The sequence below is a fragment of the Malurus melanocephalus genome, unplaced genomic scaffold (assembly GCF_030028575.1).
Source record: "Malurus melanocephalus ecotype Western Australia unplaced genomic scaffold, MMel_1.1 scaffold_292, whole genome shotgun sequence".
Lineage (NCBI taxonomy): Eukaryota > Metazoa > Chordata > Aves > Passeriformes > Maluridae > Malurus > Malurus melanocephalus.
This window is the reverse complement of record NW_026623524.1, coordinates 147,617-162,094: the sequence shown is the minus strand read 5'-3', so window position 1 is coordinate 162,094 and position 14,478 is coordinate 147,617. Positions and strand designations below refer to the sequence as shown.

Here is a 14,478-nt window from a genome sequence, read left to right as displayed (position 1 = left end):
AATTAGTGTGTATAATTAATTAAACGTGAATTACATATAATGTAGTCCATAGCAGTTGCTGCTTCGCAGCATGCTACTCTACTGAAATTACAGGATTAAGCTGCATAAAATGAGAGTAATTAAGTGATGAGCCAGTCTAATCAGTGTATGGCACTAACATTGTAGATCAAAAAATAATTGCAGTTTTCTTAACTGCAATTGAGTTTTCTTAACTCAAACTGGGTTTGATAAAGATTGCATTACTTTGAATCTGTCCTAYTACCTGTTAGAGTGTTTGCAGTATTGTTTTGAAAAGTCTTTTAAAGTCAATAGACAGAAATGGGCTGTTGAGACACATGGAAAAGCAGACATTATTTGCTTAAGATACTGTCTGTGAAAATTTGGCTGAAACTAGCAATTTTGATTCTGACGGGAATTTACTTTTTGATTGCAAAAGTTACGACAACAGTGCTAAGAAGTTGAAAGCTGTTAAGATTGCGGTGTATGAATTTSAAAAGAATCCGTTTTGACCACATCAAATAAAGAGCTATTGGCATTTGCACAATAGGTACCTGCTCCAGAACTGAGCTCTGACTGTAATCTTGACCCCTGCTTCTACAGCATTCAGTAAAAACGAATGACTTGGCAAATTGAATTCATTGTGCTAAATGCAAGCTCAGTTGCTTACATAGTTTCAAGTATGTGTAAATAGTTGCAGAATGGTGCTACTGAGTTTCAGATTTTAAAGTCCTCTTTGATATTGTCTTAATATAAAGTTATTGTAATGGATGGTTTTTCTGAGCTTTTCTTTTGCTGCTATTAACATGCATATATGAGAGATATTTCAGAAGTTCACCTTTACTGCTATTAAACAGTAAATGGCCATGCCTTCTTACATTTAATGGAACTCTTATTCTTAACTGGTCTGTCTACAACTCACACACCTCATATTCGTAACGCGGGTGTCTGTTATGTTACAGACTCAGCAGATCAGTCCTTTAATGCCAGCTGTGATCCTGAAATGCAAGTAGGCATTGTGTAGGGATGTATTTGTTGCCTGAGTATGAGCCAGATCAGGTCCAGCCAAATCAGGCTGGGTTTGTCTGGTTTTATGTCTGAGTTAATTAGCTGTGCCAGCCATCAGGGCTCATTACTTTGGACTCACCATAGCACTGGCATGTCCAGACTGTACCAGAACAGGTTTGCAGGCTTGCAGAGCACTGGTTTGCACCTTCTGCATTACCTCAACAGGCTTCTGCTAGCTCTGGCAACTCATAATGGTCACCTTATAGCTTTGTTTTGAATGTTTATGGAAAGAAGGAAGGCAAAAAAGCTTTTAGGAATAAATAGTTTAACTAGAACTAGAAAAGAAGAACTATAAGTTCATTTGTAAAGACTGCTTCTCCTGGTTCCAGTATCTGAATATGTCAGAGTAGCATGTCTGTTTTCTTCCATTTCTTTCCTCCTAAGAATATGTATGTATGTGTGTCTGTGTCTGTCACTAGCAGCATATGTCACTGAAATTCACTTTAGTTTTAAGCCTTATCAAGGTGTCAGCATGAAAGAGTCTGTTCTTTTGTCTTTTGTTTTTTGTGTTTGTCCTAAATATCCTGCCAAGGATGTTTTGTAAACAACCTATTCTTTTGCCGTGTCTTCCCAAAGCAGTTTATAAGGATATAATTTTGAAAGGAACTGTTTCTTTGGTGATAAACATGTTTGTGGTATCACATTGATTTTACAATGTACCTTCAGAGTTAGACGTGTACCTAACAACATGAGAAGTGTGTTTGTTTTCCTGCTTGATGACTGACTAGTGCTGTAGTTGAGATATGCCTCTGACTCTTTAAGTACAAAGACAAGGCAAAGTTTTCATTTCTGTGCCAAGAAACCTGGGACTAAAGCTCCTAACCTTTCTCCTCTGATTATCATAGCTTCATGCCAGTGAAATCTGTGGGTCTGAACAAAAAAAGCACTTAGAAAACTTCCTCTTATTTTTCTAAGAGGAACTATTAAATTTGCAGTAGTCTCTCTTCAGAGTGATTACTAGATTGAAGGTCTGCAGTAAGTGAGCCTGCAGTCATTGAGCAGAGTGTTTTCCAGACATGAGCTGCGATAGACAATGCTTTCCCTGTTAGTAGCTTGGCTGTGCTGCTTCCCCTGGGGAGCTACTAACACGGCTTACAGGAAATGAATTTAGAAAACATTTGTAAGGATTTGTTTCCTAGGAYGGGTAACCATGCAGAATGTGTCTTTCATTGAATATACATACCACAAAAAGTGTGAAAAACTCACTCTGAAGTACAAGGCAAGCTAGGATTAGACATTTTTATGTTTGGCTGTGACCATAGAAATGAACAATGTGTGAGAATTCTTCTTCAGCAGCAGTAAAGCAAGCATTGGGRTAATGCTGCAAGAAATAAACTATTTTATTTTATGCCTTCTATCTAGTTTAAGCCAGATCATCTAAGTCCCCTGTGTAGCCAGTAGTTAGAAGGGAATGCTTCCACACCTSTTCAGGTTTTTCTGATTGCAGTGAGTGAGCCTTTCCACCTATCCTCTTATATTCTYGTTGTGCTGGGAAATCTCCTGGAATGGCCTATCTTTGTCCTTGCAAACTGAGAGCAAGCAGGCTCCATGTGACTACTTCTTACTTAAGTGCTTGAAATGAGGTGCAGCCAAGTCCAGATTGGGTTCCGGGACTACTGGRGCATAAGAATGAGATTAGAATTGGGAAAGTGTGCTAAACTCTACACATACTTGGTTAAGAAATTGCATGTATTAGAATTGATAATATTTTAACTGCCTTTATCTAACTATTGGCACGTTAATAACTATTTGGTCTTAGTAGGCATTCTGTATTTCTAGTGTCTACAGGCTGTCTAAAGTCTTTGTYCATCTTAACAATTTTAGGAGAACATTGTCTGAAATGGCAGATTTCTTTGCATATCTAATAGGCAGTGCTTCAGTATCCCTGTAAGTAGAACTCTCTCAAATGGTGATTATACAAAAGGTACAGAGGGTGTATCCTGTTTGCCGATTAAAAATGTTTCAGATGAGAGCTTTGGAGTCCTGAGTATAAAAACAACTCCTGACAATGGAGTCTCTGTGGGAAAATAAAGTACGATGGATGTGTGTCTGTCTGTGCACACAAATACACACATTTAACCACACATACTGTTGAATTAAAAAAAAAAAAATGGAACTGACGACATTTTCATCCACTGAAGCTAGACTTCTTCCAAGTTTGTCTTTGAAAGGTTGATGACCTTGATAATTTTCAAGCAGGTCTATGACTCTGTGCTAGTTTTCAATAAATCTGTACTATTRTTCAGTTAATAGTAATACTGAGTGCCATCAATTTCTTGTAGCCCTTGATTTTAGTTTTAGCAGATAAGTAGACAGGCAGCCGCATTAATGAGGAATATTAAAGGAGTTCATTTCTTTGCTTTTTTTGTTTGTTTGGGGTTTTTTTGTTTTAYTTTTTTAGTTGTAAAATGCAGGAAAATCTTGAATGCAGAAGAGAGAATTCTTTTCCCCAAAACTTGCAATTTCACTCTTGAACACAGTTCCAAAATGCTTATTAACTGCTGCTTTGTCAGATGAAGTTTTGGCTTAATAATAACTGAGTAATAATTTTATATTTTTTCTACTTAGTTTTAATTAAGTGGCTGTTTTACATTGTTCAGCATTCTACCACAAAGGAGATTTTTGCCATACACTGTGGTGGTTCTTCAATTTCAAAACATTTGTTACATTATAATAGAAGTTATAGCTTTTGCATCACACATATAACCTTATAAAAATCTGACTTATGAAAATGATGGGCCCAACTTCCGCTTACCATTGAAAAGGATTCATGCCTCCTCCTTTGGGTAAGTTATATCTTTCTCTGTATGCAAAGCRTAGCTCTGTAGAGCCATAAACTTTTCCAGTCATTTCCTTTGAATTTTCTACTTTTTTTCTATGTTTGATGAAGGGGAAGTATCCGTAGTGCTGCTCACAGAGCATCGAACAATTTCCACGATCTCTGTAGACTGAATTCAAGTTGGCCATAGCTGCGTAGTGTTTCAAACACGTGTGATACTCTAGCCTCATGATTGTAATGAATTCTCACAAGACAGCATAAGAAAATTGTGTTGCAGTGCAAGGAGAACTTTTGTAGGTCTTTCTAAGTTTGGGGGAGGTAGCTGTGATTTCTGCTGTGCCGTGGGAAAACTGAGGCACTGGCTGTGTGTGATTATTCTTACATGTTTTAAAGAGGAATGAAAAAGGATAGCAAAGGGGAGATGATACATATCCAGGATGAGACTGAGATATGTTTCTAAGGCTGCTTACTCTGTGAAATTACTGTGGGTAGGAAAACTGAAAAAGGGAGGAAAAAATGAAGCTAAACAACATGTCTGTTAAATGGAATAGCTCTTAACCTCCTTTGCTTTTTGCTCTTCGTTCTTATGAACTGTAGAGCTTTGGTGTTAAGATAAAGACTGTWAACATTTCAGTTTACATGAAATAAGATTGATTTTGTTTTAAATGCTAGATGTGGGGGAACTAAAATTAAGTATTTGCCCCTTTAGCTAGTTGGAAAACATACCAAGAGTAGCTCCAGTTATATGTCACGTTCCAGTTTGGTTTTAGCAAGAGGAATCTGTCGAGAACATTCAAGTTAAGGTTTCATTATCTGTATTCACCTTTGTATGTTTGCACCAAAGTGAAAAATGCGAGGAATTTTCTGGCTTGTGCACAGGATTCAACTAAAACAAGTTTAATGAGATACCACATTTGGTTTTGCACACAGATTCATACATGCTGACACAAAAAGTTTAAAATGTAGGAGGCAAGAAAAAGTGCACAGCGCTAATATAACAACTGCTATCTAAAACCATACCAACCAATACTTGAAAAGAAGCCAGAAAATAGCTGGAATAATTTTAAACCTTAAAGAAAAAGTTTATTTCATTTAATGAGATGAATGAAGTGCTCCCCGTTGTTTAATGTGGATTTTAGGGTCTCTTGTTAACTTCAATGTAAGGTAAAGAAACRTTTATGGAAATTATTCCTCTTTCACCAGAGCCAGCATTCTACTTTGGAAATGATGAATACTATGTTGATGAGAGTGCTGGCTACATTGAGGTGCGTGTCTGGAGGACTGGAACTGATCTGTCCAAAGCTGCCTCTGTTACGGTGAGGTCTCGCAAATGTGAACCAGTGACTGCAGAGGGTGAGTTATTGTCTTGCTCCAGTTTCACACGGCACATRCTGGTACACAGTGCTGGCACACACTGCTGCATTTCAGTGGGTGTTGCTGCAATTTCATCACGTAAGATGAAGATTATATGCCTCTTGCTCTTAGCAGAGTTTTTCTTCTCAGAACAAATTAAGTAGTTAGAGAATTTCAAAGAAACCGGAGTAGGAGCTGCTAGGAAGTACAGCATTAAGAGAAATTACTTTAAATCCTTATATAAAAGACTGCTACAAAGGCAGTTGAATGCTGCCTCAAGAACATGCTCTGGGGCACAGTTATGATTGCTGGCAGCATGCTGAGCTTGCTTCTCTCATTTTTACTGTAGTTAATGAGAAATTATTACCTAGTATCTTATTCAGGAACAGGATTGCTTCAGCTGTGTAGTTCTTGGATGCTCTGGCAGAACCTTGTCTGCAGAATCAAATGTTAGCATACTCTCTTTTCTCACAAAACATGCCGTAATGTTTAAACTAACATTCATATRGGGGCAGAATAAAAATTACCTTCCTTAGATGCTTATTCTGAGTGTAAATTTGCTAGTATTTCAGGAGCATCTAAACATAATACATATGTTTCATACATAACATACCTGTATTTTTCTCATGAAAAAGAAAATCATTAAGTCTGAAAAAATACATGATTACTTCATTTCTGAACTTGCTTTTATGATCTTTGTCTAATATTGAGTATTTAAGTTATTTTGTTTCTGGTAAAAAAAAAAATAATTAATTTTGTTACAGTAAGGCTCTTCATKCATTGTGCCAGGACCTCTAGGATTAAAAACTGGGAATGGCTCAGCTCTTAAGCTCTCTAGTCTGTTGGTCACAGCATGAAAGCTCTGACATGGCTGGCTGCCTGTAAAACTATTAACCTGGTTCTTGGCCTTACACAGTGCGGCAATGGATCTGCTGCTCTGAGCTGTCAGTCCTGGAATCCTGCCTTAGAGGCTTAGCTCTGGAGAAGAGCAGCAGGGCCTTTAGGCCCTGATAGCCCGATGATAGCCTTTAATCTGGCCAAATTTTGTCAAATTCGCAGAATTCCAAACCTTATTTCAATTTCAACGGAAGTGTTTCCCCCAAAGCTTTGTTTCAGCAGCTCTGCTGTTTATTCTCCCCAAAAAAATAATGTTAAAGCTGAATCCTTCCCTAGAGTCCTACATACTCTTAATGTCTTGGTTCCWAGACTATGTAATGTTTTATTCAGTATTGTGTTTTGTTTGCCTTCTTCTCATTGGCATGTTTTAGATTGGTTTGTATTGCTTTAAACAAAACAAACCCAGATCAATATTCCTTTAAGGGTAAGGTGCCAGACCACACCTGATATGGTCTGAGCAGAATTTGATTTGTTTGTTTTCCATTCATTCTGTCTGTCAACTCCTCTGAACAGCAATTCTTCCTTACAATCAGCTCAGTGGCTTTGTCTCCTCCCCTTTTTACATCAATCCCAAAACTTCCATCTGTATTACAGAATAACATTAAATTTCTTTCCAAAAGACWTTGCTTCATCCAGAGTCTCTGTCAAAGCTTTCTGCTTACTTTCATTTCTCATTTCAAGCAAATTTCATTAGTTTTTCTGGAATTACTGGGTTTACAATAGAACAGAATCAGCCTCATTTTGTGACTCAAATAATCATTTAAAAAAATTAATTGATATTGACTTATTTTATTGTATAGTCCAACTTAAATGACCAAAAGGTGATTTTGCTTTGCATGAATGCCAGAATTTGGCAAATACTGAAGTTAAAAAGGAAAAATATTTACCTACAATTAACTGCCTAATGGTAGATCTTTTTTATTTATGATTACATATAATGCTGTTTTTATCTCTTTTCCACTGGTAGCTGGAGTAGATTAYGTAGGCATCAGTCATAATTTGGATTTTTCCCCTGGAGTCAATATGCAGACATTCCGTGTGATTATTCTGGATGATCTTGGACAGCCAGTGTTAGAAGGAACTGAGAAGTTTGAGCTTGTGCTACGGATGCCTATGAATGCTGCCCTTGGAGAGCCCAGCAAGACCACCATCTTCATTAATGACTCAGTGTCTGATTGTGAGTAATTTTTTTTTTTCTCCCTTTCACATTTATGCAGGAGATGGATGTCTGCCCTACACAAATAGCACTTGTGCTTTTGGTGCTAGTGAGTGTGCCTGTTTCAGCTGGAGGTGGTGTGTAAAGTCGTTTGCTCTAGCTGCTTATGTTATCTATCTGGTGCAATGTAGCAGAAATAAATGTGGAATACGAGGGAAGATGTGATAACTTCTGAAGTTATACTCTACATGTGCTTTCTATGTTTTTCTGCCCAGTGCCAAAGATGCAGTTTAAAGAGTCTGTGTATGTAGCCAATGAAAATGATGGGCAGATTTCTGCCATGATATACAGGAGCGGGGATATCCGATACACATCCACTGTGAGATGCTACACAAGGCAAGGTTCRGCTCAGGTGATGATGGATTTCGAAGAACGTCCTAATACTGACAGTTCCATCATCACGTTCCTTCCTGGTAAGTCCTTGATCTTATTTTAGAAGCCTTTAGTCTACCGTGTTATGTTTTGCTTTGTTTTGCTTTGCTTTCTTTTGCTTTGTTTGTTTTGTTTTGTGTCTTCTCATAAAGTAGTGCTAAAAAGGCTGCTTTGGAAAACAAAGCACTTTTTTTTCTTTTCATGCACAACGGGACAACGTTGCCTCTATTTGCTTCCCTTCTGACTTAGAGGGATAATCAATAAGAACCAAAGGAATATATCTTCATATAGGTTTCGCCCTGAGTGCCAAGATCTTTTTGATGGCACAAGCAGGTTCAGCATAACACAGATCTGTCAGAAAGGAAACTTCAGAAGTTTTGCTCTTTGTTAAGCAGATTTCTGGTTAATGCATTTGAGTTGCACTGAAATGTGTAATAGATCTTTTAACAGGTATATAGCTCTCTAAGTCCCGTTTGAATTTTCTTCTCCCACCAAGGCTTTCCTAGCACCACCCACCAATATCAGGTACTTAGTATCTCACATCAGAAGTGAAATGCAAATAAATCAAATGGTACTGTTTGGWAAGAGTATTGTCTAATTCCTTCTACTTGTGCAGAAGGCAGTTTGGTCTTCTAGTCTTTGAAGTTGGAACACGTGATATTTTTTACAAGCCTTAAGTAAGTTCTGTCATCAGCATGAAATCCTTGGTATGCCCTTATCACAGAAATTACAACCTTTGTATTTCTGTATACATGCATCACATTTCTCTTGAAAAAGTGTGGTGTTCAGTTGTTCTTTATTTAGAGCTGGCCTCAGCACTSGCCTCAGTGCTGTCATATACTCTAACTTTTGCCATTGCTTCTGAGCTACCAGGAAAGAGTTCAACATGTAACAATTAATGGATCTGGGCCACTTAGGAAGTGACTTTTCTCCTTTTTTGAGTGTTGCTGTGCCATTTCTCTGCGAAGACAAGTAGTAAAGAAGTCTGCTACAATTATATTTTGTTTTCATAAGCTTCTTAGGCACATTTAACATGCAGAAGTTTCATTTCAGTTTTCACATTTCCCGTGTAACAGTGAGCAGGATGAATATTTTGGGTTTTTTTTCCCCTCCTATTGGATAATTTATTTTCTGTAGTGAGAAGTCAAACTCAGAAAATGAACACAGTCACCATYCTGGTCTGGTTCTTCGTCTTAAAGAGCCTTGATTATATTTGCATGTGTAATGATAAAAAAAAGCCAGTAAATTGACCTCATCTCTCCCCTGTGCTGTTCTGGAGTATAGGAGTCATTCTCATGATGAAGAGCGCACCASGTCATGCTGAGTGCTAGACACCACACACCATTCATAAGTCTTCCTGCTCATGTAGAGGGCCTAAGGCAAGGTGTTCAAGATTCTGAACATCCAGTAAATCAAGGCACATTATTTTGGAGTGGAAAAATTGAGTATTTTAGTACTCCAAAGCATTTTTAAGTCAATATTCMCTGTCACAGTGGGAGTTCAAAAGACTTCCAAATCAGATGAGTGCTATAACTGAGGGTCCACACAGTTGGAGAGTGTCCTATCAAAAGAGACTTGAGATATAAGACTTCAGGACAAAATTGCCATTAGTATTCGTGAAAGTTTTCATTGCTCTGCCTCCTTGTGCAAGTGTTTCTTCTTTGAGTGTGCTCTGTAGAAGAGGTCACTGAGAGGGAGCATTTTCTACTTAGGTAAAACAAAAGGAATAACATATGTAAAGTTGATATACCAAATTGAAACTTGTCTTGCAGAAGTCCCCAGATGGGGGATTCCAGGAGTTTCCATAGAAAGGTAATGATTACTRATTCTGCTTTCGCTATTGCCATTGATCATTAACTTGGTGTGGTGTCAGGGTAGATGCCTTGGCCGGCAGGAGCAGCCTGTGGTGCCTTGGGCTTGGGGAGAAGCGCTGTGTTAGAGCAAAGAACACCTGTGTTCTGCCTGATACTACCTTCAGAATGATTGCAGGTGAAACTGAGAAGCCCTGCACACTGGTCCTTATGGATGATACCTTCCATGAGGAGAAGGAGGAGCTGCGCCTGGTTCTTGGCACTCCAAGAAGTGACTCTTCCTTTGGTGCCTCTATTGGCGAGCAAAACGAGACGCTGATAAAGATTCAGGATGATGCAGACAGTAAGAGAATATTTTGTTCTTACTGGCTTTTGGAAGCCTGTCTGCATGCTCTAAAAACTATTTTTTCTTATTATTACAGAGGCTATTATTAAGTTTGGTGAGACCAAATTTAGTGTGAGTGAACCAAAAGACACAAGGCAAGTAGCAATTGTGAGAATCCCAGTGCTTCGTCTGGGAGACACTTCCAAAGTTTCTGTTGTGAGAGTGCATACAAAGGATGGATCTGCTACTTCTGGAGAAGACTATCACCCTGTATCAGAAGGTAGGATCATATTTCTCACATCCAAATATTTGTTTTCATTCATGACTGTAACATAATATTGAAAAAATAAAATAATTTTATTATTAGAATACTAAACAACCATATCACAACATATGTTTTGCTATTCAAATTCAGTGTGGACAGATCCCCTGTGGTATACAACAGCCAATTGCATTTGGAATGCTAGTTATCAATGAAGATATTTACAAAAGAATTATGACTCCTTTGAAAACATCTATAGCTCAAGTAATTGCAGAAGATGTGTGAGTTAAACTTGGTAATATTTGCAGGTGTAATAACATTATTCTGAAGAAACGTCTACCCATGGGATGTGATTGTGTGGTTGTTTCTTGAGCAATTCATTAAGATAATGACTTTTGCTCTATGTAGAAATTAATGTATATTTCTTTTTCTTTTTCTACATATGTAATAGCAAATATTTCCTTCTGTAKTTCTGATTTCACTGCCTGCTGCTCCATGCTAGTGATGAATGAGGAGAGAAGTGCAACAGAATGAGAAATTTTTTAGCTGATAAACTTCTTTCCATTCATAGCCCACCTACCTGGTTATGGGAATGACTAATGGAGTTTGTAGCATTATGATTTTTTTTTCTTCTGAAGTTTATGATAATGCATGATACTACTCTGTGCTTTAAGATYTATCATTCATTGCTGGAGCATTTTCACAGTTTTGGATAAACTATTTTGGAGTCCAGCACAGCAGAGAGATATGACTTACATTTGAACATCCAGCAAAAACATTGGGCTATTTTCAAATTCCATAGGAGAGGCATTTGCCACTAGTGATATCTGAAAAGACAATTTGTAAGCCATAAGAAAATCATCAACCCAGAGCTTGTTAATTCCAGTCACTTTGCTTTCTGCATTTTAGAGTTTTGCTCTTTTCCCCTGAAAATCCCAGGAACTTCTCRTGTCAGCTGATGCTTGTCCTGTACACATTACCTGTAGGCATCATCTTGCTTACATTCTCCCTGCTGAGCACCAACAGCATGTGGGAGCCAAGTTTTCAAGGGATACTTGCTACTGCAGAACAAAAGGCTCTCAGCYCCTGCTCAGAATCCTTTGAGAAAAGTCTGGGATATGCAGGAAAAGTGTTTCTTAGCATTTTGCTTCACTGATCAGTCTCCAGCACCTGACTGTGCCGTATTTTCCATATACACTTCAGCTTTAATGCTTTTTGTTCCTGTCCCTTTGGAGTGCAGAGCATTTTATCACCAGTTTTTTTTTTGATTATGGTGGTGTTTCCATATGCCAATGGGAGCAACACTCCCTGCAAGTCCTTCTGGCCCTAAGTTTCTGTTGGTTATTTCTGCACCAACTTCAAAGTGGATCTGACATCCTTTAAAAATAAAAGTATTAGAAATGTATCTATTATTTTTGTTATTATCACTTTCACCCTTTCCAGACACAAAGGTTAAATTGTTTCTGTACTTTTTATTTCTTTAGTAGTTAATACAGTCAAGAATCATATACAATCAAGAGTTAATACAGTCAAGTACTCTCTAATTTGGTCAGTGTCATGGGTTGATCTTGGCTGCACAGCAAGTGCCCACCAAAGCTGYTCTATGACTTCCCCTCTTCAGCTGCAGAGGAGAGAGAAAATATGCCAGAAGGCTCATGGGTTGAGATAAGAGCAGAGAGAGATCACTCACCAATTATCAGCTTGGGAAAATTAGTTTATTACCAATCAAATCAGAGTACAGCRATGGAAAATAGAACACCTTCCTCCCACCCCTCTCTTCTTCTTGGGGTTAACTTCACTCCCAAATTCCTTACCTCTTAAGTGGCTCAGGGGAATGGGGGTTGTGATCAGTTTATCATGTTTTTTCCGATGCTTCTTCTTCTTCACACTTCCCTGCTGCAGCATGAGGTTGCTCCCACAGGAAGCCATCCTGCACAAACTACAGTGTGGGTCCTTCCTATGGTCTGCAGTTCTCCATGAAMTGCTCCAATGTGGGTCCCTCACGGGGTCACAAGTCCTTCCTGTGAACCTGCTCCACTGTGGGCTCCTTTCTCCATGGGATCACAGGTCCTACCAGGATCCTGCTTCAGTGCAGCCTTCCCCCAGGGTCACAGCCTCCTCTGGGCATCCACCTGCTTGATCATGGGTCCTCCACCAGCTGCAGGTGGATCTCTGCTCCACCATGRGCCTCCGTGGGCTGCAGGGGCACATCCTGCATCACCATGGGCTGCACCACAGGCTGCAGGGGAATCTCTGCTCTGTCTCCTGGAGCACCTCCTGTCCCTCCTTCTGCAGTGACCTTGGTATCTGCAGAGTGATTYCTCATATATTCTCACTCCTCTTTCCCAGCTGCTGGTGCAGCAGTTTTTTCCCTTCTTTAAACTGCTATCCMGAGACACTAATGCTGTCACTGCTGGGCACAGCCTTGACTAGCAGGTTGTCCATCCTGGAGCTGTCAGACATGGGGGACACTTCTAGCAGCTGCTCACAGAATCCACCTCGGTAACTCCCCACTGCCAAAGCCTTGCCACACAAACCCAATAAAGTCAGCTAAGAYTGAACATTTTGTCACCACGAGCTATGAAATTTTTTCAGAGAAAATTATTTTCAATATACGGTACTCTTGTGTAGTTACAGCTTTACTTTTTTTCTATATACCAGTGTGCTAAAATACATTTTGTTTGAGAAAGACCTGACAATATTATTTATTTAGAATTCTCCAGTCTTTTGGCCATTCATATATTACCAACATTTATGTAATTAGTCCCAGATAATTTTCAAAACATTAAGTTCTGTTAGACTAAGTCTAGACCTTTGMAAATCTCTTGATGATGTGAATGCCTCATATTCAATGATTTCAACATGTGTCCACTGCTATTCATTATTATTACTTGTAGCATTGTAGCATCAAACAGGTGAAACTAAATATGCAAACAACTGTAATTTGAAAAGTGAGTATTAAATGCAATCTCTCATGGCTGGGTCTAGGATCACAGCTTGTTATGAACAACAGATTTATTTTAAAGTGTCTCYTTATGTTTTCAGAAATTGAGTTTAAGGAGGGTGAAACTCAGCATTTTGTGGAGATTGAAGTTCTCTTTGATGGAGTGAGGGAGATGAGAGAGGCCTTCACTRTTCACCTGAAGCCAGATGAGAACATGGTTGCAGAAATACAGGTAACAAGCTCATGCAAAGTCCTGAACAACAAARTATGGTAAAGAGACTTCTTACTTTCTGGCTCATAGTTTTACAATTCTTTGAAGGTTTATTCACATCACCTTGGCTTGTGTTTTAAAGGACAAACAGGGTCATCCCAGCTGTCACAGTAGCACCTACACGAAACAGTCTGTTGCCAAGGCAGTAATGTTGATGGGGCCACAGAGTCAATGAAAGACAGAAGCCTTCAAGATAATCATTCCAGACACATTCTCCTCATATAATCAGTCTTAAAAACTCATAAAAACTCATATCTTCTTGGAACCACTCCCTAGCAATGCAATATAATCTCTATGCTGTAAAAAGAGCGATTTCAGGTGAAATATGACTTCTGCTGTCAAAACCATGTTAGTATTATTCTTATTGTATAAGATGAAATAGCCACACATTCTTTTTATTTAGCATTATRTCTTATATACTTTTAATTTAAACAGTGTATTCCTCTGACTTGGCATAAAATGTTCTTGAAATTCCATCTGCTTGATCAGTGTCACRCCAAATAAAGTCTGACTCCAGATAGCCAGACAGAAGAGACACGGCCTTTGCTGATGACAAACACCCCATTTCCACCAGGCATTAAAGCAGGCAGTGCACAGGGAGGGTTCTACCAGAATACTAAAGTGATAATAAAATAGCTGGGRGACAAGGATAAAGGTCTGGGATCTTCACTGTTTTGGAAAGAAAAACTTCATTTTAGCTCTTCCTTTTGCACTCTGCAATGTACTTTTGGTGTCTCAACTCTTTCTCAATAGCTCATCCAGCTAAGAGTTTAAAACTTCTTTTGGAACAATGTTTTGAAGGCTAGACATACTCTGATCGAGGTCCAGCTTGAATCCCCTTGTTTATTTAAATTTTCATAGAGAACTGTTTCTGTCCTTTTCGTTGTCAGTCAGCCAAGGCCATTGTTTACATAGAAGAAATGAACAGCATGGCAGATGTCACCTTTCCCTCTGTCCCTCAAGTTGCATCTCTTTTGATATATGATGATACTTCTAAAGCCAAAGACAGAAGCAGTCCCATAGCTGGCTATCCTGTCATCTGTATCACAGTGAGTATCTCTGTGGAGAAATGGAACAAAATCAGTCTATGGGTTTTGTTGAGTGGATTTCAGGCACACAGTATCAATCCATATGGTGGTTAGTCATACATGGTATTTGCACATATTAGTCACACATATTAGCA

The 14,478-nt window shown here is 38.7% G+C and overlaps 1 protein-coding gene across 1 annotated transcript in view; it reads left to right on the top strand.

Annotated features, from left to right (window-relative positions):
* Positions 1–14,478, top strand: part of FREM2 (FRAS1 related extracellular matrix 2) — a 132,296-nt gene that overhangs the window by 84,280 nt on the left and 33,538 nt on the right. The window contains exons 7-13 of the mRNA XM_057376833.1: positions 5,048–5,197; positions 7,062–7,271; positions 7,526–7,723; positions 9,672–9,836; positions 9,916–10,098; positions 13,126–13,256; positions 14,186–14,344. Of these exons, the coding sequence (XP_057232816.1) occupies positions 5,048–5,197; positions 7,062–7,271; positions 7,526–7,723; positions 9,672–9,836; positions 9,916–10,098; positions 13,126–13,256; positions 14,186–14,344 (1,196 nt within the window). The remainder of the gene's footprint in view (positions 1–5,047; positions 5,198–7,061; positions 7,272–7,525; positions 7,724–9,671; positions 9,837–9,915; positions 10,099–13,125; positions 13,257–14,185; positions 14,345–14,478) is intronic.